Source organism: Thermothelomyces heterothallicus (assembly GCF_042370625.1).
Source record: "Thermothelomyces heterothallicus CBS 202.75 unplaced genomic scaffold P884_scaffold_6, whole genome shotgun sequence".
Lineage (NCBI taxonomy): Eukaryota > Fungi > Ascomycota > Sordariomycetes > Sordariales > Chaetomiaceae > Thermothelomyces > Thermothelomyces heterothallicus.
The window spans coordinates 578522-598321 of NW_027192567.1; the positions used below are offsets into that span (position 1 = coordinate 578522).

At 57.2% G+C, this 19800-nt stretch overlaps 10 protein-coding genes across 10 annotated transcripts; 3 read left to right on the top strand and 7 right to left on the bottom strand.

Moving 5' to 3' along the window:
- Window positions 1-70: 70 nt before the first annotated feature.
- Window positions 71-3165, bottom strand: P884DRAFT_298199 (Sec39 domain-containing protein; the record flags this gene model as incomplete). Its single annotated transcript, XM_069444582.1, has 3 exons — window positions 71-1400; window positions 1456-1612; window positions 1662-3165. 3 exons carry the CDS (start codon window positions 3163-3165, stop codon window positions 71-73), a joined length of 2991 nt encoding a protein of 996 aa, XP_069299248.1.
- A 396-nt stretch (window positions 3166-3561) lies between these two features.
- Window positions 3562-4371, bottom strand: P884DRAFT_220017 (uncharacterized protein). Its single transcript, XM_069439436.1, has 2 exons — window positions 3815-4371; window positions 3562-3747 (listed from the first exon to the last, which is right to left on the bottom strand). The coding sequence occupies exons 1-2, from the start codon at window positions 4239-4241 to the stop codon at window positions 3716-3718; spliced, it is 459 nt and encodes a 152-aa protein (XP_069299249.1). The 5' UTR covers window positions 4242-4371; the 3' UTR covers window positions 3562-3715.
- A 221-nt stretch (window positions 4372-4592) lies between these two features.
- P884DRAFT_257202 (permease for cytosine/purines, uracil, thiamine, allantoin-domain-containing protein) lies at window positions 4593-6813 on the bottom strand. The gene is made up of 4 exons (XM_069441128.1): window positions 6336-6813; window positions 6072-6236; window positions 5600-6001; window positions 4593-5474 (listed from the first exon to the last, which is right to left on the bottom strand). Exons 1-4 carry the CDS (start codon window positions 6581-6583, stop codon window positions 4781-4783), a joined length of 1509 nt encoding a protein of 502 aa, XP_069299250.1. The 5' UTR covers window positions 6584-6813; the 3' UTR covers window positions 4593-4780.
- A 338-nt stretch (window positions 6814-7151) lies between these two features.
- P884DRAFT_321697 (uncharacterized protein) lies at window positions 7152-10889 on the bottom strand. Its single transcript, XM_069445411.1, has 3 exons — window positions 10404-10889; window positions 9749-10344; window positions 7152-9692 (listed from the first exon to the last, which is right to left on the bottom strand). The coding sequence occupies exons 1-3, from the start codon at window positions 10746-10748 to the stop codon at window positions 7406-7408; spliced, it is 3228 nt and encodes a 1075-aa protein (XP_069299251.1). The 5' UTR covers window positions 10749-10889; the 3' UTR covers window positions 7152-7405.
- A 462-nt stretch (window positions 10890-11351) lies between these two features.
- P884DRAFT_239609 (uncharacterized protein) lies at window positions 11352-11899 on the top strand. The gene is made up of 2 exons (XM_069440145.1): window positions 11352-11652; window positions 11712-11899. The coding sequence occupies exons 1-2, from the start codon at window positions 11470-11472 to the stop codon at window positions 11886-11888; spliced, it is 360 nt and encodes a 119-aa protein (XP_069299252.1). The 5' UTR covers window positions 11352-11469; the 3' UTR covers window positions 11889-11899.
- A 29-nt stretch (window positions 11900-11928) lies between these two features.
- On the bottom strand, window positions 11929-13002 carry P884DRAFT_257205 (uncharacterized protein). Its single transcript, XM_069441129.1, has one exon. It carries the CDS (start codon window positions 12937-12939, stop codon window positions 12058-12060), a length of 882 nt encoding a protein of 293 aa, XP_069299253.1. The 5' UTR covers window positions 12940-13002; the 3' UTR covers window positions 11929-12057.
- A 592-nt stretch (window positions 13003-13594) lies between these two features.
- Window positions 13595-14275, bottom strand: P884DRAFT_257206 (Glyoxalase/Bleomycin resistance protein/Dihydroxybiphenyl dioxygenase). The gene has a single exon (XM_069441130.1). It carries the CDS (start codon window positions 14118-14120, stop codon window positions 13710-13712), a length of 411 nt encoding a protein of 136 aa, XP_069299254.1. The 5' UTR covers window positions 14121-14275; the 3' UTR covers window positions 13595-13709.
- A 375-nt stretch (window positions 14276-14650) lies between these two features.
- On the top strand, window positions 14651-16416 carry P884DRAFT_257207 (peptidase M50B-like-domain-containing protein). The gene is made up of 4 exons (XM_069441131.1): window positions 14651-15116; window positions 15232-15593; window positions 15732-15777; window positions 15857-16416. The coding sequence occupies exons 1-4, from the start codon at window positions 14889-14891 to the stop codon at window positions 16067-16069; spliced, it is 849 nt and encodes a 282-aa protein (XP_069299255.1). The 5' UTR covers window positions 14651-14888; the 3' UTR covers window positions 16070-16416.
- Window positions 16417-16431: 15 nt separating this feature from the next.
- Window positions 16432-16810, top strand: P884DRAFT_112318 (uncharacterized protein). Its single transcript, XM_069437088.1, has one exon. The coding sequence runs from the start codon at window positions 16518-16520 to the stop codon at window positions 16710-16712; it is 195 nt and encodes a 64-aa protein (XP_069299256.1). The 5' UTR covers window positions 16432-16517; the 3' UTR covers window positions 16713-16810.
- Window positions 16811-16909: 99 nt separating this feature from the next.
- P884DRAFT_195919 (chromatin assembly factor 1 subunit A-domain-containing protein) lies at window positions 16910-18908 on the bottom strand (the record flags this gene model as incomplete). Its single annotated transcript, XM_069437943.1, has 3 exons — window positions 16910-17349; window positions 17404-18714; window positions 18776-18908. 3 exons carry the CDS (start codon window positions 18906-18908, stop codon window positions 16910-16912), a joined length of 1884 nt encoding a protein of 627 aa, XP_069299257.1.
- Window positions 18909-19800: the final 892 nt, after the last annotated feature.

A 19800-nucleotide genomic window follows, 5' to 3' on the forward strand; every position in this document is an offset into this window, starting at 1 on the left:
GGCAGGCAGAGCTTAGTCCTAGTTATACGACCTGTCCACTGCTGCATCAGAAGCACACACACAACACAACTTAATCTCTCAACTGCGAGGGCGGCGGCGCCCCCACCAGCCACCCGACCCCCGACACCAGTGTCCCCATGGCCGCCTCCCTCAGCTGATCTCTCTTGCGCACCCTCTTCTCCTCGTCGGCGCTCCCCGCCGAGGTGGTCGACCCCGTGGCCGAGAGCGGCGGCATGTCCATGCTACTCCTCCCATCACCGGCATCACCACCACCACCACCACCACCACCACCACCTGTGCCCTCGCTCGCTTTTCTCCCTGCTCCTCCTCCTCCTCCTCCTCTTCTTCTTCCGCCGCCTAGACCACTCCCGACGCTAGCCAAGCGCGCGCCGAGGCCGGTTGACCGGTGCAGGGCCGACAGCGCCGACAGGTTCCGCTGGGCCGACAGCACGCTGGCGCGGCTGAGGTCGAACAGCGACATGGGGGCGGCATCCTCGTCCCCGGCGGCGGCGGCGGCGGAGGCGGAGGCGGGGGAGGGGCGACCGAACACGCCCGGCAGGGTGGTGGTGGCGCCGCTGCCGAGTTGGTCGCCGCGGGCGTCCCACTCGGCCTCCCTCTCCTGCTCCTCGCGCACCAGGACCTCGAGCTCCTCCTCGGCGCGGCGGAACGCGTTGACGATCTCTTGCAGGGTGTGCGGGGGCGCGACGCGGAGGGCGGTGGCGAGGCACTCGATGCGCTGCTCGAGGTGGCGCACGTCGGCGTTGGCGCTGCTGAAGAGACCGCCGCTGCCTACGCCGCTTGGGAGCGTTCGCTGGTGGTGGGTGGTGGTGGTGGTGGTGGTGGTGGTGCTGCTGCTGCTGCTTCTGTGGCCGCGGCGATACTTGCCTGCCTGGAGGGCGGCTTTCCAAGAATAGTCGTCGCCCCATGTCGCGTTACTACTACTACTACTACTACTACTATCACTACTGCTGCTGCTGCTGCTGGGGGTAGTTGCGGGGGCGATGCGGTTGACGACGTAGGAATAGGCGGTCTCAAAGTCGTCTTCTGCAAGGGCCGCGTTGATGCACATGGCTGTGATGCGACGCTCGGTCGAGAGGCGGTGGCGGGCAACGTCCTTTTCCGACGTCAGGGGCGTTTTGGTGGTGAGCCCAGCGTTGACCATGTGGGTGCCAAGGGAGAGGAGATCATGGAGTTGGGTATAGCTTCTTGGGTTCTGCTCGAGAATCTTGGAGATGATGGAGACAGGATCGGCATGAACGCGCAGCACGACGGGAGTGAAAGGCTCGCCTTGTTTGAGGACAAGGCGGTAGCCGCTTAGAGAGTGGGTAGCTTGGAGGAGGGCCTCGATCCGCTTTGCTCGAGGGTCGGATTGCTGGATAGTCTTAGGAAATGCTTTAATTCTGCAAAGTTGTGAGTTCGAGGAATACACAACGTCCTGACTTCCGGGAAACATACATCTCGTCGCACTTCTTGAGCCCGCCGCGAGTGCGATTGGGATTGGAGGCGTTGTCGTAAGCAGTCATTGCAGTCGCGTATATGGTGTCTTGCAAGAGGCCCCGGTCCAGGGGTTGGTCCGGTGCGTCTTCATATATTGACCGCGCGAGCGTGTATCCTAGGCTGGTCAGCACCGATTTCCCTCCAGAGCGGCAGGCGAAACTTACGAGTATTGGAGAGTAGTGCCTTCAGAATCTCGACCTCCAAGAAGTCCTTCTTGACCTGGCCGAAGACGCCGCAGGCGGCTTCCTCAGGGGACCAGCCATCCTCCGCGCCCCAGTCTCGGAGCCATAGGATCTCATTCCTGGCCTTTATCCAGAACCTATCGTCCGTCTTGGGCCCGGTGCTACCGATAGCGTAGATAAGCTTGGCTGCTTCGGCCTTTTGCTCTCTCTCGTCCCGGAGCAGCGCGAGCTCGCCGGCTCTCCGTATCGTGCAGGGACAACCAGCTTTGGTGAGGATGTGAGCGCTTAGAGCGAGGGCCTGCAGAAAAGCCAGGGAGGAGTCGGTTGGTGACGTTAACGGGTTGGACGGAGAAAGCAGGTCGTTGCGCATCTGGGCCGTGTTCTTGAGGGACAAGATGTCGTCGGAAATCTGTTCTGTAAGTGGTGGCAACACCGCGAGGGCTGAGGCGAGAGGCGAGACGGGATCGAGGGCACGGAGGTTAGCAACCCTGGCAGCGATGGTGTAGGCGCCGTCCAGAGCCTCCAGGGATGCTTCCGGGATTAGATAGGCGGATGCTAGTGCCGCCCGGGCATAGCTCTCCTCCAAGTATTCTCGTTGGCTGTCGCTGAACTCGACGGAGCCCCAGCCACCAAGGTCCGCATCTCCCGGGCCATCCCATTGCTGAATCGCGCTGACGGCCACCCTCCAGCTCTTCGACGCCTTCGTCATAAGCCAGCGGAGGACCTCGTCCCACCCGGGGCAGAGATCGTCGTCCGCCTCGGCCGCGCTCCTCGATGAGTCGGCACCATGTGTCCCTTGCTTCCACCTCTTCTCCCCGGACAACCACGGGGCAACCAACCCCCTCAGGTCCCGGCCAGCCAGGGAAATGTCGGCGTCGTGGCTGCCAGTCCGCGAGAGGAGCGAGCTCACGGCCACACGGTCTGGCAGGTGCTGGAAGCTGTGCAGGGTGAACGGGATCGGCTCCTGGGGGTAGTATTCGCAGTTCCTCCTCAATAGTGGCAGGATTGTGGAAACCAGCAGCGTGCGGACGCATGGCGAGTGGTCCATGAAAGGCAGCAGCAGCGCTGGGAGCTCGTCGAGCAAGCCGGCCTCCTCGTCCACCTTGTACGACCGGCGCAGCAAGAACAGCGTAAACGCATCCTCGGAAGCGCTCTCGGGAGCGTCCGGGAGCGCCAGAGGAAGCAATCGGAGTCTCCTGACCTTCTTCACCGCATCGTCCTCCGCAAGATGCTCGACGGGGCTGCAGTCGACCTCGACGGGGACCGTGTCCGGAAACAGGCCGCTCTCGAGCTGGCGGACGAAATCGGTGTAGCGGCTGGAGGGGAGCGTCTCGGGTAGGAATGTGAGCAGGATGCGCAGCAGCAGGTCCTTCTTCAAGACCGCGCCGTGGCCGGCGGCGAGAGCGGTCAGGCTGTCGACGTCACCGTGGACGGTGCAGTGCACGGCCAGGAGCACGAGCTTGGCCGGGGAAAGCGAGAGGGCCATTGCCGCGGCCTCGGTCGCAAAAAAAAAAGAAAAAAAAGAAGAAAAAAAAGAAAATGGATAAAGGACGGGTGCAGCTCTATCGGTTTCTTTGGAGTATCGGCGGGGTGGCGGAGGAGCTCATCGTTGTTCTATTTTTCGGGTTTCGCAAACGACGCGAAGAAGCAAGGCCACAGCTTCAAACGACCCGCTTGGATGGTGAAGTGAACACATTCCGACTTGGGCGTTGCAGCACTCAAGCTGCTTGCAGTGATTGGGCGCAACCTGATCGGGGCCGCTTGGCTTGCGCTGCTCCCGCCGACATTACACAGTAAGTACGCCAAGCTCCCGCGCTTGCCCGCACGGCCCATTCCATTTTAGCAGTTCAACTATCCGGGATTACTCTGTCCCTTATAGTAACGATAGTTATAGGCCTCTATCTCCTATAAAACGAGATCTAGGTCTCCTATTTGTCATATTTTTTGCTTGCGAATTGAGTGGCCGAATAGGGGATGTGGCCGAAAAGGGTATGAGATACGTTAATACCTCTACTTGTTCTACCTATACTAGCTTCTTACGGCTGAGTAGGATGGAACATGTCAGCCCCTATTTAAGTACGTTAATTAGTATAGATCTAAGGATGCCAATGATATAGAAGACTTGGTTGAATTACATTTGACATTCTTGTTAAACCTTGTGTTTCTGTATGTTTGGTCGCTAATGGTAATGTTCTTGTTGAGCTCTGTATTCTTGGCTGTTTCGTCGGCGAGTTTCTTCTCCTCCCAATATTGCTTGATGTTCGCTCGTCGGATTGCTAGCCAGGTCTCTACAGTCATGCCGGGGGGTATCCGAACCCCCTGCCTACCACTCGGAAGACGCGAAGCCTGGTCTTGGTTGGCTTGGTCGCTAGTGGCGGTGTCCTTGTTGAGCTCCGGGTTTTCGGCCGCTTGGTCGCCGAGCTTCTTGTCCTCCCGCAATTGCCCGTCGCGCGCTTGTCGGGCGGCTTCCGTTATTCCAGGGGGGATCGGAACATCCTTCCTCTCGTTCGCGGGATAGGAAGCCCGGACGTTGCTGGCTTGGCCGCCAGCAGTGGTGTCCATAGCGAAAAAAAAGAAAGTTCTTTTGTTAATGTGCAATGAAAGTACGGAGTACTGTAGTAGAGCTGAAGGCAAGCAGCAGGAGTTGACTTGGTCCAGGCGCCAATGTGGAGACAGTGATGACTGCGTTGGGGTAGGAGAAGATGGAAGGAACAGTGGAGAATGGGGGGTCACTTGATCTTAAGGACCAGCCAGACCACTTAACTGCGTCATCCGTCTTATCGTTATCGTAATCTACCGCCTCTAATAAAGGACTAGTTAAGATACTAGGCTTATAGCTACTAAATATAGTTATAAGCTTAAATAAATATATAGGAGGTATTAAGAGTAGTAGTAAGGAACGAATAAAAAGAGTACCTTGTTAAACTATCTATCGAGGAGAGAAAGAATGATATAAATAGATAAAAGAGATGATCTGTACGCTGATGAGCATATAAAGTAGCGTGTATCGCTCGTGGCTAGTGTCCTCGGAGCTTAGTCGCTTCTGACAGGTTTCTTCTTATATGACCCTTCTACTTACTGCCTCCCTTCTGTTACGTAAATTACCTCCCCGTCCAGCGCTTCTCGAGCCACCTCAGGGGCAAATACAACAGGGCCGAGACGAAAAACGCCAGCTCGAAGCCAATGTCGCCCGTCGTCTCGGCAATCGGCCCCGTCCACCAGACCTGCGCCATGCTCGGCACGACAAGGCCGAAGCTCAGCGCGCCGGCCGCGAGCGCCGCCGCGCCCCAGGGCAGCCGCCTCGCGTCGTTCCAGGCGTCGGCCTCGTAGGCGGCACAGTCGCCGCCGCGGAAGGCAAAGTGCTCGACCAGCACGACGGCCAGGAAGGCGGAGCTCCAGTAGCCGATGAGGGCGACGAAGTTCTCGAGGTTGACGAAGAAGTCGCCGGCCGCGCGGATGGCCACGGGGATGACGACGGCCGCGAAGACGACCGAGAAGAGGTAGCGCGGCACCCGGACCAGCGCCGGCACCAGCAGCTGCAGGTTGAGCGTCACGCTGTACGACGTCGCCGCCAGGTTGCCCAGCAGCGAGAAGGAGAGCAGCACGACGAGGAACTTGCCGAACCCCCCCGCCGGCGCCAGCATGGCCGCCAGCACCCCGCCCACCAGCGTCTCGTCGTACGCCGCCTGCCAGCGCGGCACGTTGGGGATGGCGTTGCCGATCGCCGACCCCAGCGTCATGAGGAGGATCGTCGGCACCGCGAGGCCGAGGTAGGAGTAGGTGAATATCTTGGTGCTGCCGTGCGTGAAACCCGTACGCGCGCGTTAGCCATGCAACAAGTTGTTGTAAGGACAAAAGTAAGAGGGAACGAAAGAAGAGGAGGAGGAGGAGGAGGAGGAGGAAGGGAGGGGCTGGCGTACGAAGAGGTGTCTGGCTTGAGGTAGGTCGTGAAGTCCGAAGCCAGGCAGGCCCAGGGGACCATGTACGAGGCCACGATCATGCCGAACGACAGCACCGACGCGGCCGAGGGGGGCGCGTCGTAGGAGACCTGGTTCCGGAGCTCCATGCCGCCGGTGCCCACGGCGACGACGATGGAGATGATGGCGGGGATCCAGGCGTAGCGCTCGTAGTTGTGCAGGACGGTGAACCCGCAGAAGGAGATGCCCAGCGTCAGGATGGCCGTGATGACGATGCCCACCGTCACGCTGAGGTTCCCGTCGGCCACGGACGAGAGACACTGCCCGCCGACGACGGCCATGATGACACAGAAGCCGGTCAGGGTGGCGAGGTTGAGCAGCACCGGAACTGACACGAGGTAGCGGCTGCAAGGAAACATTCATTAACGAGGGGCGTCCAAAAGAGGAATATTAATGGTTGTGCTGAGTGGCCTACCCAAAGCTGTACCGCGCCTGCAGCATCTGGCGCATGCCAATCTTGGGACCCAAGGTGGAGAGATAGGCCGGGAGAAGAGTGGTCAACAAGGTGAAGAACAGGATGACCAGGGCGCTATTCCTGAGGTTGAGCCCGTACGCCGGGGCAAGCATGCCGAAGGTGATGCTAAGTAGACAACATGTCAGCTGTGATTTTTCTTGCCTTTTTTTTTTTCCCTAAAAAAAGTCTTGATATGGTTACGACTCCGAGTGCCAGAGCACTCACCCCAGGATATTCGTGTTCATGGACCACCACAGAGTAAAGACGTTGACCGTCTTCTCGACGGTCCGCTCCTTGACAGGAATCGGAGTGATGCCGCGGACCTCGACCCGCCCAAACGTGACGGCCTTGTGGAGGATGTTCTTGAGGCCAGCCCACCGGCCGGCGCGCACGTCGGGACCGGCGCCGTGGTCGGCGTCCGGTTCTGCGTCGCTGCCCGGTCCTCTCTCCTCCAACTTGGTGTCTGGAGTCATTGTGGGGAAATTCCTTCCGTTTGGCGAAAAGACAAAGAGGAAGAAAAAAAAGTCCACAAACTGACAACCAGACCAGACCCAAGTTCAAGGTCTGAAGCGAACAAACTTTTCTGGAGGGAGCGGTAATCCGACACTCCCAGTTTCAGTCACGGAAAACGAGAGAACGGGAAAGAGAGGCAAAGGGACAAATATTTTGCTCGGCTCCCGAATCGGCGAACGTGAGTAATTACCTTGAAGAACCAGTTCAGGACCCACCCCCGCGGCGACATGGGGACAAGGACCATGGGACCAGGTGATATTCAAGTGAAGGGCGCGGGCATATACGTACATATTCAGGACATAAGAGTGATCTGGAACACGACGACTTTGGGACGTCTATCTAGCGGAAGAAAGACCGCATTGACTGCCTGGATTTGTCCATGAGGATCAGCCGCTCTTCCATGGCTCCTGCACCGGAGTTCGCCAGTGGTATGACTCTCCTCGACTCTGAATGGGTATCCGAGAAAAACCAAGTCACTCTCCGCTCGACGTGAGATGCTGCGCTAGAACCTCAAAAAGACAGGTTCAGCGACCATGCCTACTGCCTGCTTTATGCTCCTAGAATCGAAACTCTGGCAATCAATGGGCTCTCCCGCAAAGCACGGAAGAGATTGATGAGCGGCCCCGCGGTTATCTTCGCCTCGATAAGGCCGACCCACGCGATAACGTTAGGACCTGAGCCAAGCCGATCCTTGCCGAATCCTTTGGCCTAGAACCATCGGTTAGAACTGTTAAAAAGCTACCCACGACCACCCAAGGGTTAGGGTGATCCTCGCGCCCTTCTTAAGCCAACCCAACCCAGAACCGCCTCCAAATGCTTGTGTGATGGTTCAGTTCAAACTGACGTTCAGGCTTCCACTTGTTGTTGTACAACTTTCTCTCCTCGTCGCGGATGGCCTCAAGCACCCTCCAGTCGTAGACGGGCACGTACTCGCGCTCCCCGTTGCGGCGCTTCAGTTGGGCCGCTTCGATGGACTGCAGGAAAGCCAAGGTGGCCTCCCTGCGCCGGCGGTCGACGAGGACGATTTTTGTCTTGCGGCGAGTGTTGGGCGTGCTAATGCTAGTGGGGGCCGACGCCGAGGTGCCGACGGGGGTGGCGCTTGCGTCTTGGGAACGAAGCCAGTCTTTGGGGTCACGCAGGAACTCCGACACGCCGTGGCCGGAGAGCAGGTCGTCTGTGACCCAGGGAAAGTTGGCGATGCATGGCGAGAGAAGGATGGAGTAGGTATGGAACTTGCACATGTCGCCGAGGAAGTGGCATTTGGCCAAACTGGTCTCGTTGCTTCTTTTGTGGGTAGCCCCCTCGAACGCCTGCTCAGAGGACCGACATCCTACCCCTCCGCTTTTCGGAGCACCGCTTTTTAGCGAACTCGCGGGAAGCGAAGGGGAAACGAATCGGGGCTGGGCTTCGTGGAACAAGGGAGAGACTTGAAGGGGCGACCGGTCGGGATCACGTCTGCTACCCGAATCGGCCTGCTGCACCGAGCCGGCGGCCAACGATCTCATTGTGGGTGGATGAGACCCACTGCTTCGCGATGGTCCGAGAACGGGCAAAACTGCTCCAGCATCGCCGCGTGACGGGCTCTCCGGGCTGGCCCCGGGAGTCTCCCGCTGGCTCGCCGAGGAGTCGGCTTGGCCGTTCTCACGCGAAGGGGACCCGGGGGCACCCTGGTGGCTAGAACATTTTCGGATTTTGTACCTGTCCGAATCGTCATTCTGGGTCGACGACTCGAAGCGTCTCTTTGCGCCCAATGAAACTCCGTTTCGACTGTCAGATCGAGGGGAGGCTGGCGCCGCAGGTCCTTGAGCGACAGCTGATGTCGGCAGAGTCGACTGCTCACCCGCTGTCGCAGCTCGGATCTGCCCTGCAGGATCGGCTCTTTGGTCTGCTGTCGAGATACGAGCGGCGAACGCCCGTTCCTCGACGACAACTCTGGACGCACGGGGGGATTGCGTGGCGGAGTCTGAGCCCGTAAAGTTGGTCGACTGGCTTGGACCGTCATTCGAAGTCCTCGGCTCGGCATTTTCCAAAGCAGCAATCCAGCCCAATAGCTCCTGGCTGTCCTCCGGAGGAGGAGGAGCCTCTTTCTCCTTTGCAGCCATTTCTTGCAGCTCTGCAAACGAAATGGCGTCGTGGAAGGTTCTGTCGTAATGAATCTTGCTGACGGATGGAAACCTTGGGCTCCAGAAACCAGTGTTGCCCTCTTTGTGAAAAGAGAAACAGCGGAGATCGAAGACCGGGGGCGTGGAAAAGATCATCGAGGGGCGCTTTCCGCCATCAAGCCCGGGTTCGATGCGTAGAGAGATCGCCGAGTTATCCTCTGGCCGGATGGCCTCCGGGTTGACGAAAGAAACAAAGGCTGTGAGTTGCGCCGCATTCAGTTCGACGACGTTCGTGACGACAAAATGAGGTTTCTTCCCAAACCGCTGCACCTCGTCTTTATTCTCCAGGCAGCCTACGTAAAAGTGCGTCCATTTGAGCCCGGGGATGTTGTACGTGCGCGCCTTCGCAGCATCGAACCGCGCCCCGACGACGGCAAAGTCGCCAACGTCCCCAAAGTGGCCGATGTACTCTTTCTTGAGTTTGATGGGACAACCGCTGTAGGGTCGCCGCAGGGTGCCAAAATCAAAATAAGGGTCATCAGCCTTGAGGACAAGGCCTTCGCGGCGCGCTGTGATGCACTTGGCAAAAGCGCGGCGCAAGTCAGAGGCGGCGGAAGGCCGGTCGCAATCGAGGAGTTCCCGCTTCACTAACGAAGCTCTACCAGGAACAGGGGTGATGAGACCCTCCAGGCGCTTAAACCTTTCCGAGTGTTTGACGGCCAGGAGAGACTCATTGTCCACCATGAGCAGGTCATAGTACACTATCATGAGATGTTCCCAGGGATGAGCTTGAGAGTCTTTGTCCGTCCCCAAGAAGGAGCCAGACCTCGTGACGTGCTTTCTAATCTTGTGGAAATCTAGAATCTTTTGATCCTTGTCACTGTAGACCACAAGCTCGCCCTCCAGGATACAGCTGTGCTTCAAGGGACATGATGGTTGTCCAAGCTGCAGGGACTTTCGAATTGAACTATCATAACCTGTGTCAGTGAGCCATGATCAGACATCTGGGTCAGGCGAGCATACTCATGCAGGGCCATGCGGTCCCTTGTGCTATCCTTGCCGCTCTTTGAAAAGATCTGGATACAATGATATCCTTTGCTGAGATCGATGTGGATCTGACAATACTCTCCGTCCACCTTCTCCTCGCAACTGATCCTGCCTTGGACCAGGGACAGGCAATGCTTGATACTGCGCCCTTTGAGCCATGTCTGGCGACCTATCTTGACTCCCAGGGTGGGCTTCAGGTAGTCTGAGAGCTCGCTCGTTCCCGTGACAGTTCGCTCACGTTTTAGGGCGTCGAGGATACGGCCGGCGACAGCCAAGTCATCTTGAACCTTCAAGATAGCTGGCAGCAGAGGGTGGTAGCTAGCACAGACAACGCGCGGGTCAAGCACGACGGGCTCATAGTTCTTCAGGATCAGCCGAGTGAGCCATTTGGCGTCTCGGGCGGAAAGTCGCTGGTACAGGCTTCCGAGGGAGAGTTCCTTATCGGCTGGGCGATTCTCAGCCGAGCTGCGCACGGAAGGCGAGCTAAAGCGGCAGGCAGCGGCGATGCTGTGGAGGACCTCGTCAATCTCCTCCACTGTGACCGGCCTGTGGGCGGGTGATACGGGGTTCGGCTGTCCAAATGTCAGATTTACCGAGTTGAAAGATGTGGTGGGCAGAGGGAAGAGTATACCGTCTGCTTGAGAATACTCTCGACACAATCCGCCAAGTCGGCACTTGCTTCGGGGGTGGTCCACCTTGACAGCTCGGCGATGCGAGACCTGCCGAGGCCCAGGGCACGGCCAATGATGGCTTGAAGCTTCTTTTCCCGGATGAAGTAGACCCGATCGATCCTCTTCTCGGGCAATAGGGCAGAAAGAAGAGGAGCGCTACAATGGTCGTCGCGGTAGAGGAGCCCGTGATGTCCTCTGAACCACTCCTCGATGATGGCTGTGTTGCTTTTCACCCCGGAGCGGGCGAGTCGGTTGTCATCAAGGCGTTGCAGCAAGTCGCAGACGTAGCTGAAAAGGAAGGGCATGGTTTGGTCTTCGTGTTTGCGCGCGCCGCCGCGTCAAGACTGGACGAGCCGAGCATCGGGAAGATTCCAGCAGTGCTGCGGAGCCGATTTTATTACTCTTCATAAAGTGATCGAAGGCAGCGGTCCCGGCGGGAGGAGCGGGAGGCGTGGCATTCAGGAATGAGAAGGTGCCAGCTCAGGCTCCGAGGCCGAACTCACCTTCCAGGCTGTGGAGTTGATTGACTACAGCACGCGGCAGGCATGAGCAAGTCGCGCCGCGCTTAAGCAAATAGTTGGCGCGTGCCTACACGTGAGCACGTGAGGGTGGACACTGGTTTGTGGAAAGAGCCATTACGAAATACACGTGTACTGTGGGTAGGCAGATCCATCTAGCTCGCGAGATTTGGGAGGCAGCAAGATCTGTGCATTTTTGGGTGTATAAACCAGTGTAGAGGGCGCGGTCCTTTTTATTGCAAGTAGAATAGTAGAAACGGAATAGACACGTTTTGGGCAAACAAGGCCTTGCTGACACGGACCGTATGAGTTGAGTGGAAACACTGTTGCATTCTCTTTTTGTTGTCCTTTCCAGTTCGCCTGACAGCGACGGAATGGAGAAAAGAGTATATAATTTCTGCTAACAAAGAGATCGGGGGGAGAAGACACAAACATACAATCACTCGGCTCAAAGGAAGAAAGTTGTTTTGGACTCACCCGAGCCCCGTTCAACGATGAGCTCACAACAATGAGCCTCTTTCATGCCCTGATCCGGACCCATCACATTACTTCGCGCAAGAAGGTTGCCCATCTGCGCAAGGCGGCAGGAAAGCTTGGCTGCTATGCCCTCCTTCGGAGCGGAGGTTGCCCGGGCATCATGTATTGCAAAGGCAGCGAGGAGGACGTGAAGGAATGGGTAGGGACTGTCCAGGTAGGCTGAGTAAGACCCTCCAGAGAAGAAGAAGCAAAGCTACTAACACCTGGGCGCAGCGACTACGATACAAGGATTTCCAGTTGGTTTCAAAGCCTGCGCCGATCGACGCTACGGTGGCCAAGCCAGAGGACCGAACAGGGCTGTTTGAAGTGGCCTCTGTCAAGGAGTTTGCAGATGCCATGGAGAAACGGGGCATTTCGGAGTGGTTCAAGCGTGGGATGGAGTTTGCATGATTGACCTTCGCTCCCTCTCCCAGCTCCCGGCGGGACGTGAAACCTTCCATGTCCAGAGCCGGGGCCTTTTCAGGCCGTAGATTCAACCGCTAGTCGGGGTGGTTTCTTCCTTTGAGGAACCGGGACAGACGGATATGTCTCTATACGTTTGACCTAACCGAACCATCAATCACCCTCTCCTCCTCGCCAACCTGCCCAACCTCCCCAACACTCCAGCAAACCACGGCGTCGCCCACACGCTCGCCGCGATTCTCACCGGAAGGAGCACCTTGGTCAGCGCGTACGCCAGACCAATCTCGACAAGGATCCGATACTTGGGATCGGCCTCCCACCTCTCCAGCGCCGCCTCCGTTTCCGCCGTTCCCAACCCCTCCAGTTCCCGGCTCGCGCCTCCCTGCTTACCCTTCTCTCCAGAAGAAGGCGAATAAGAGGGAGAAGACGCCTCCTCCTCCTCCTCCTCCCCGAAGCCAAACCAGCCCTTCTTGGCGAACCAGCGCTCGAACCGGCCGACGCCCTCCCGCACGTGGGCACCGCAATGCTCGACCACCCACGCCGACGAGACGGGCGCGCGGTCGGTGTAGTGGAACAGCCCGAACAGGGCGAGCAGGGGCACCACGGCGGTGATCTCGTGCAGGACGAGGAAGGCGGCGACGTGCGTGAGGGGCGCGCCGCGCAGGCGCGAGGCGTACCGCTGCAGCGGCCGCGGCAGGCGAGACAGCAGTCGGGTCAGGCGGGTGGTTGCTGCTGCTGCTGCTGCTGCTCTTGTCGAGTCTGCTCCTGCTGTTGCTGCTGAAGATGCTGTTGCGTTTGTTGTTGCTGTCGTTGTTGTTTTTGTTGTTGTTATCGTCGTCGCCGTCGAGGTCGGCGATGATGTTAACGGCGCGCCCGAGTTCGGCTTTTGAGAGGCTGTGCTGTATGGTCGTTGTTTCGGGCTGAGGGTGGTTAATGGCTGGGCGCGTGGGGCACGTGGGGCTCGGCGCGCCGGCGGGGGGCGGAAGAGAAGGCGAGAGAGGGATTGCGATATGAGATTAGAAGGCTGGATGAGACGCATAGTGGGAGCTGTGTCGTTGATCAGGCTATACCAGACGTGTGACGCAAAAAGTGTGGTTTTTGCTGAGACTGGGGCCACGAGTTGCAGTGATCTCGGCTGTTTACCATGTTGCTTCGTGCTGGGCGCGTCAGTTGCAGTGCCTCCATTGGTGGGGCCTCGTAATGCGCTGAACGGTCAACCTACAAGGTTACCTCCTGCTCCTTCGAAGCTCCACACCGTTCCCGGCGGTACTACAGGTACTGTACCGTACCTGACCTAGTGTAAGGTACGGAATACTTGGTGAAGCTCTGGCTTCGTGTCAGCCTTGAATATACCAAGTCAACAGACCCGATACAAGGAAGAATGTGAAAAAAAAGGAAATAAGGAGAAGGCTCACGACATGGCATGTACTCCGCTTTCCTTCTTCTTTCTAAACCAGTGTTCTTTTTTTGTTCTGTTCTCGATTCGCGAGTCCGTTGCTACTTGCTCTAGCCGAACCCTGTTGTGTGCCCTCAAGCCGTGAATGCCATGCTCACAACAAAGGAGCAGTGGGAATCTCCAAACGCTTTTCACATCCTTTTTGAACAATATCCCAATGATACACTAACTTCCGGGCCGAGGCCGCCATTCAAGAGCGCTTCCTTGCGAAAACAGCGCTTCCACCGCCCCCCCCCCCCCCCGGGGAAAAAAACCATCTGCAGCCATCTGAATGCAATGGCCAACTACTGTAGTTGCCTGGACCGTCGGGGGTGCGGTACACGACCATAGTGGCGTTGGAGACTCGCAGTGGATCAGGGGGAAGACACGAACGGAGCGGGCCCGTTGGCAAGCACCACTCTGTACCCGTCTGGATCCTCAAAGGTCTTGCCGTAGCGGTCCCAGTAGGGGTTGAAGCTTGCAACGGCTTGAAACCCATTTTCCTCCATACGTGTCACCGCTTTGGTGTAGGCATCGTCATCGGGAAGGTAGAAGACTAGAAGGTTGTCCTGCGTCGGAGCCCGGCCGACGTCGTGGCCCCGAAGCTTTGTAAATTCAATCTGGTAAGCAGCAGACTTGTGGCCGAGCACAACGCCGTCAAAGCCTAGGTGGTCGGCAAATCTGCCCAATACCTCGAAACCGAGGCCATCTCGATAGAAGGGCAGCAGCCTGTCGATGTCGTCGGTCGGCCGCGCGACGCGGAGATGAGCTGCGGCGAGCGCCATTGCCCCGATTTGTTTGCAGGCAACCGACGGCGGCCAAGATTCGATCGCGGCTGTTATGTACTCGAGTACTGTGCACCTAAGGTATCAGGTGTGTACATGTGTATGAAAAGCTTGCAGTGATGTGCGGGTCGCGCATTGCCCTCGGTTTGCGTAGGATGTGCCTGATCTTTACATCACTCGTCCATACGAGGGAATCTCATCCTCTAAATACCGACATGACAAGGACTCCGCACTTGTGTCACTGGCAGGGCGCTACACTGGGAATGTATTGTACGGTACGGAATACATATGCTTGCAATAATGTAATCCGTACGGAGTACACAGTATGTATGTCCAGTACTTGTAGCGGAGGTGCTTGGCTTGTGGGGAAGATTTCAGCAACTGGCCCAGGAGGGTGAAACGCTAAAAATATCCCCCAGGGTCAGGCACGGGAGGTCAGGGTTGGGGACCCACTGTAGCGGGTGGGATCAGCAGCCAACACGGCCACGACAGACGCGCAAGCGTTCAACAGCTGCACCACAAAACTGTGGCTTCATCCGTTTTGACGTTGTCACCAACGTTCGAGTTCTTTTTCTTCGACCAGTTTCTTGCGAGACCCAGACACCCACTCGGTTGTTAGCAGCGCTCGCTTTCTCACAGAACACCCGAGTCAAGAACCATTACCTGATCCACGACTTCCCTGCCTGAGACTGCCCGCTTTACACCCGACCCACTTCGCAAAACAGCGAAAGCAGCAGGGCAATTCCGCCCCGAGCCCAACCTGCCTCCATGCCTCCTCCGGCGCTTCGTCCGGCAACGGGCCCTGCCTGGCGAGGGGCCGCACCCAAAATCGCCCGCGCCTCGGCCGCTACCACATCCGCCGTCCTGCTCTCGCGCCGCGATCTGACCGTTAACGACGCCCAGAAAGTCACCCTCGGCATCATTGCGGCTTACGTCGTCACTATCGCCCTGCTATGGAACCTGCCGTATATCAAATGGATCCTATGGCCGTTCAAGGTAACTTCCTCTCCATCCAAACCCGCAACCCCTCCCCCCCCCCCCCCCAAAAAAAAAATACGCATACTTGTTCATATAGTTAGTATAAGCCCCCCGAGCTAACAGCACGGGGCAGATGCTTGTGATTGCCTTCCACGAGTTCGGCCACGCTTTCGCCTGCGTCCTGACCGGCGGCCGCGTCGAGTCCATCAGCCTTGACCCGCACGAGGGCGGCGTGACGCACATGCGCGGCGGCCGCAGCGCCGTGACCCTCCCCGCCGGCTATCTGGGCTCCTCGCTGATCGGCGCGCTGCTGACCTTCGCCGGGTTCAACATCAACGCGAGCAAGGTCGCCAGCATCGTGGTCGGCGTCTGCTTCCTGCTGACGCTCTGGTGGGGGAGGAGGGACTGGCTGACCATCCTGACCGTCCTCGCCGCCGTCGGCCTGCTCGTCGCCTGCTGGTTCATTGCCCACGCGGAAGCGCTCCGCTTCGTCATGTGAGTTTTTTTTTTTTTCGGACCCCGACAACCCCGTCGGGTCTGTACGGGCCCGGCACCCCCTCTCGAACTACTTCCCGGCACAGAACCCCCCCCTTGCCCCCACAAAATCAGGGACCAATGACTGACGACGTGCAGCCTCTTCATCGGTGTCATGTCCAGCCTTTATAGCGCTTGGGATATCGTGAGTTTCTCCCCTTCCCTCCAATTTCCCATCCGAGTTGCGTTTGTACATAAGGTTGTTTATGCTGACACCGAGCCAGTGCGACGACCTCATCCTCCGCAAAGTCAACAGCTCCGACGCCAGCGTCTTTGCCAAGCGCTACGGCGGCTCCTCGCAGTGCTGGGGCGTCATCTGGTCCATCATCTCCCTGGGCTTCATGGCTGCCGGCATCGTGGCGGGCATCGCGGCGTTTCGGCAATCTGCCTCCCAGCAAAGGGAGGACTCGCAGCACTTTATCCCTACCAAGTTTTGACGACTCTATTTCTTTCGCGGGCATTTATGAGACTTCCTGGGTTAAACGGACGGTGGCTTGACAGGCAAGGTGCATATGAGGGTGGGGGGGCTCTGTTACCCAGGCGTTGGATTGCGATTTGGGCAGATGTAATGACTTGATACCCGCGCTGTGCGTTTCCCTGGCGGATTCGATGGCTTTTCTTTGTAGGATAGGCGGCGTGGGCATAATGACCGTGTATGAATAGACGAGACAGCAGAGAACGATAGAAGAGGCCCAGAGGGAGAACAGAGTTTACAGCAAAACCATGGTTAGAAAGTAACATTTGTGCGTAAACTGGTCTTTTCCTCTCCCCTGTAAGAACCCCCCCCCCCTTCTTTTTCCCCGCTTCCGACCCTAAGTGCTTGAACCCTGTACCTACCCATCCTCATCAAAATAAGTCCCGAAAGAACACCAAAGAAATCATTGAATGAAGAAGAATCAACTCCTCTGTATATGCAGGCACACAGCAACGCAAGCCACTAGAAACCCAGTAAGCTCCATCAGCAACACCCCTGTTCCCCGAAGTGATGCGCCATATCGACAGGCTCTATGCATCCGCCAAATTATCAACACCAGATACCCAGGCCAACGCAGCAAAGGCCCCTCAAGAATCTACATCTGATTGATGGATGACCCCCTCCCTTCCTCGTGGGAATCACAAGACGCCCTTCCGCCGGGCATAACAGATACCGCTACCCTCGACAGCAGACTAAACGCCAAACGCCAACCACCGTGAACAACGCCCACGGCAGATAGTCTTGAAACCCCCCGGAGCAAACAGTACCGCTCGCAACTGGTATCCCACACCCCCGAGGTACTCTACTCCCCCTTGACCTTGAAACCCTTACCGGACTTTTCAAACAGCGCGTCGAACGATGTCTTGATCTGACCTTTCGAGCATCCCGGGTTGTTCGCCGCAAAGAACTCAATCACACCAATCTTGCTGAGCGTTGGCATGGAGCGGACAAGGTCTTTCAGTTTCTGCTGCATGTCTGGTGGCAGCGGGTGCTGCGACTTCTTGTTGCCTGCGGGGGCCGCAGCAGAAGCCCCCGAATTGAGAGCCTGAAATGCATCTGATGGTGCGGGCGGGGGTGCCATCGGTTTACCACGCGCGTTGTCCTGGGCACTACTTGATGGATTGGAGGCGGTCGTGCCGGATGTGGACCCGGTCGGTGGTGCGTTACCGTTGGCCTTCGTCTTGGACGTCTCCCAGTACGCGGTTGAGAAGGGGTCTATGCTGTGGTCGTGCTCCAGAGATTCTGCGCAGGATTAGCATACTTGAAACAAGACGAAATGGCAACTAAGCGACTTACGCAGGACGAATTCCAACCGGTATTTACACAGCTCCGGCTCCGTCGCAGTGCGGTTCTTGTCCTCCCAGGAAGGTCCGATGCTCTCCGGCTCCATCCCGCCGGTGAAAACCATCCTCGAAGGACCGACGTCTTCAGAGTCGTCCAAGAAGTCGTCCATGTCTTCATCCATGTCGACCTCCTCCTCGTCATCGTCCAGGTCGTCCACATCCTCGCCCTCCTCCTCTTGCCACTCTGCCTCCGAATCATATTCGTAGTCCAGGGGAAGGATTTTGGAGACAGGTTTCCGCGCCAATTTTTGGAGACTCGTTACACCAGGCGGCAGACCGCTGATGGTTCCAACATACGGTGGCCTCACGTCTTCCCTGAATTGAATCACCTTCAACGGTACAGACTTCAGGGCCTCAAGGGCGTGCTTAGTCTGCGCGCTCTGGGATTCCTTGCTGAGATCGCCGGTGGCGTTGGAGGACAGCCCTTCGAACTCGGCCATGATCTTCCTGACACTGGGATAGACACGCCCACGGCGAACTTTGTACGGGATTTGAAGGGCTTCCAGCGGTTTGAAGGTTGTGATCGGATGTTGGCGCTCGCCCAGGAGATACTCGTCCAGGATCCTGGTCTTCGCTTCTCTGGTCTCTTCGTCCAGCTCTGGAAGTTGACTTGCCATGCGGACATGTTCCTTGACAAAGAAGGGCTTGAACATCTGGTCGTAAAGGGACATCTCCTTGCTTCCGCCCTTCGCCGTCGCCCCGGTCGCCTGTGATTGGTCGGAATTGGAAGCAGCGGGCTCCTTTTTCGAGACGGTCGTTGTCCGGAACATGCTGGTGAGCTTCATTTGGCTGCGCGCCTTTCTGAGCTCCTCCTCTTCCTTTTCGCGCCTCTTCCGCTCTCTCTCCTCTGCGCGCTGTCTTTTTTCTTGTTCCTTCTCTGCCCTGTCGGCAGCCTTGGCAGCTCTTTCTTCGGCCTTGGCCGCCTTTTGTTGGGCCTTGAGCTTGTCAGCCTCTTCCTTCTCTCGCCTCTTTCTCTCCCTTTCCTCATCCCGCTTGCGCTTCTCGGCCTCCCTAGCCGCCTTCTCTTCCGCGGTCAGCCTCTTTTTCTTTGGCGGCTCGCCGGCCAGCTTCTGTGCTGTAGGATTCCCGGTCGTTGAGGTAGGCTGTGCTGAACCAGTTGACGGTGCGGGAGGTGCTGGGCTCGGTATGGGGGAGGGCGAGTTGGGGTTCAGCGGGCTGGATGGTGGCTCGCTTAAACTTGAGCTCGACTTTGCTTTAGGGGAAGCCAAAGGCCCATAAGGAGCACATTGAACGTTGTTTTCCTCTAAAAGATAGAATGGAATGCTCAGCCATTGCCGTCTAGAGGTGGAGGGGGTGTTACTTACTGTCGCTCAACGAATGATCGGCTTTGCAGTCCTCTGACTCCCTGAAGGCAGCCCCGCAAGAATCTTGGGTGAGAAAGTCATCATGAGATCTCTTGCGGCCGGCCACATCCCGGTCTTGGACGTCGGTCGCCATGGCGAGGAATGGCATGAGAAAATGAGGCCCTGCGTTGACAGGCAACCAAGCGAACGGAACTGTATAACTATCGAGGAGGCAGTGCGCGAAGAAAACAGGAAAGCTGGCTAGATCATGGCACGTATTCGTCAGGAATTGATGGCGTTGTCGTTTTGCTGAAATCGACGACCTCAATTGACCGGCCGTGCTTTAGGAGTTGAATGTGGAGTTACGTTTGGTTTGGCGAGGGCCGCAGGCAGCGATTGGTGAATGGAGCTTGCGGTGCGAGTCTGGGGAAACGCGTGTCACCCGCGACTTCTGTCTCCTAGGCGCGTCACGCGTCATTACCGAGTAAATTGATGTGGCGCATGATGTGGCTTGCGCGGCCAACCAACGACGGAGTACACAGATGCCGTCCGTACTGCGGATTTGGTCATGTTTGATGAAACAATTGCATGTCACTGCCGTATTGGAGGCTTGTGCACTCTCGTTATTGCCGAATAAGTCCCCTCGCTTTGTTGTCTCGGGTCGCCCAGCGCTGCGGGCATTGAACAGTACAGCATTTAGAGGCATACTAGTATCTTGGTAGGTTATTATACTCATAATTCGGACAACGTTTTTTGTTGAACTGCATACTTCTACCTGAAACAATGAGGAATGAAAGAATCGGTGGATGAATAGGAAAAGTGGAAAAAAAAAAAAAAAAAAAAAAAGAGAGAGAGAGAGAGAGAAACAAGAAAAAGAAGCGACTTCAATCAAAATCAGCAACAAAATGAAAACCGAACAAGACAAAAGAAAGCTGAAAGCTGTCGCAATGGCTTCTCTTCAATCCCGGTTGTGCCCGGTCAAACGCTTAGCAAGTGAAATCAAGCGAAGATAGGACGCCACCCGGGCCGAGGTGTTGGTTAATTAA

What these genes read in the sequence shown, in the direction of transcription:
- P884DRAFT_321697 (XM_069445411.1), bottom strand. Translation starts at nt 10,748, where the DNA reads ATGCCCTTCCTTTTCAGCTACGTCTGCGACTTGCTGCAACGCCTTGAT. An exon ending in AGAGTATTCTCAAGCAGACG is followed by an intron (nt 10,345 to 10,403) that starts GTATACTCTTCC and finishes ACATTTGGACAG; the next exon opens with CCGAACCCCGTATCACCCGC. An exon ending in GACCGCATGGCCCTGCATGA is followed by an intron (nt 9,693 to 9,748) that starts GTATGCTCGCCT and finishes AGGTTATGATAG; the next exon opens with TTCAATTCGAAAGTCCCTGC.
- P884DRAFT_257206 (XM_069441130.1), bottom strand. Translation starts at nt 14,120, where the DNA reads ATGGCGCTCGCCGCAGCTCATCTCCGCGTCGCGCGGCCGACCGACGAC.
- P884DRAFT_257202 (XM_069441128.1), bottom strand. Translation starts at nt 6,583, where the DNA reads ATGACTCCAGACACCAAGTTGGAGGAGAGAGGACCGGGCAGCGACGCA. An exon ending in ATGAACACGAATATCCTGGG is followed by an intron (nt 6,237 to 6,335) that starts GTGAGTGCTCTG and finishes TTGTCTACTTAG; the next exon opens with CATCACCTTCGGCATGCTTG. An exon ending in CTCAAGCCAGACACCTCTTC is followed by an intron (nt 5,475 to 5,599) that starts GTACGCCAGCCC and finishes CACGCACGGCAG; the next exon opens with CACCAAGATATTCACCTACT.
- P884DRAFT_220017 (XM_069439436.1), bottom strand. Translation starts at nt 4,241, where the DNA reads ATGGACACCACTGCTGGCGGCCAAGCCAGCAACGTCCGGGCTTCCTAT. An exon ending in GTTTAACAAGAATGTCAAAT is followed by an intron (nt 3,748 to 3,814) that starts GTAATTCAACCA and finishes GTACTTAAATAG; the next exon opens with GGGCTGACATGTTCCATCCT.
- P884DRAFT_112318 (XM_069437088.1), top strand. Translation starts at nt 16,518, where the DNA reads ATGAAGAAGAATCAACTCCTCTGTATATGCAGGCACACAGCAACGCAA.
- P884DRAFT_239609 (XM_069440145.1), top strand. Translation starts at nt 11,470, where the DNA reads ATGAGCCTCTTTCATGCCCTGATCCGGACCCATCACATTACTTCGCGC. An exon ending in AATGGGTAGGGACTGTCCAG is followed by an intron (nt 11,653 to 11,711) that starts GTAGGCTGAGTA and finishes ACCTGGGCGCAG; the next exon opens with CGACTACGATACAAGGATTT.
- P884DRAFT_257205 (XM_069441129.1), bottom strand. Translation starts at nt 12,939, where the DNA reads ATGCGTCTCATCCAGCCTTCTAATCTCATATCGCAATCCCTCTCTCGC.
- P884DRAFT_257207 (XM_069441131.1), top strand. Translation starts at nt 14,889, where the DNA reads ATGCCTCCTCCGGCGCTTCGTCCGGCAACGGGCCCTGCCTGGCGAGGG. An exon ending in GGATCCTATGGCCGTTCAAG is followed by an intron (nt 15,117 to 15,231) that starts GTAACTTCCTCT and finishes AGCACGGGGCAG; the next exon opens with ATGCTTGTGATTGCCTTCCA. An exon ending in TTTATAGCGCTTGGGATATC is followed by an intron (nt 15,778 to 15,856) that starts GTGAGTTTCTCC and finishes ACACCGAGCCAG; the next exon opens with TGCGACGACCTCATCCTCCG.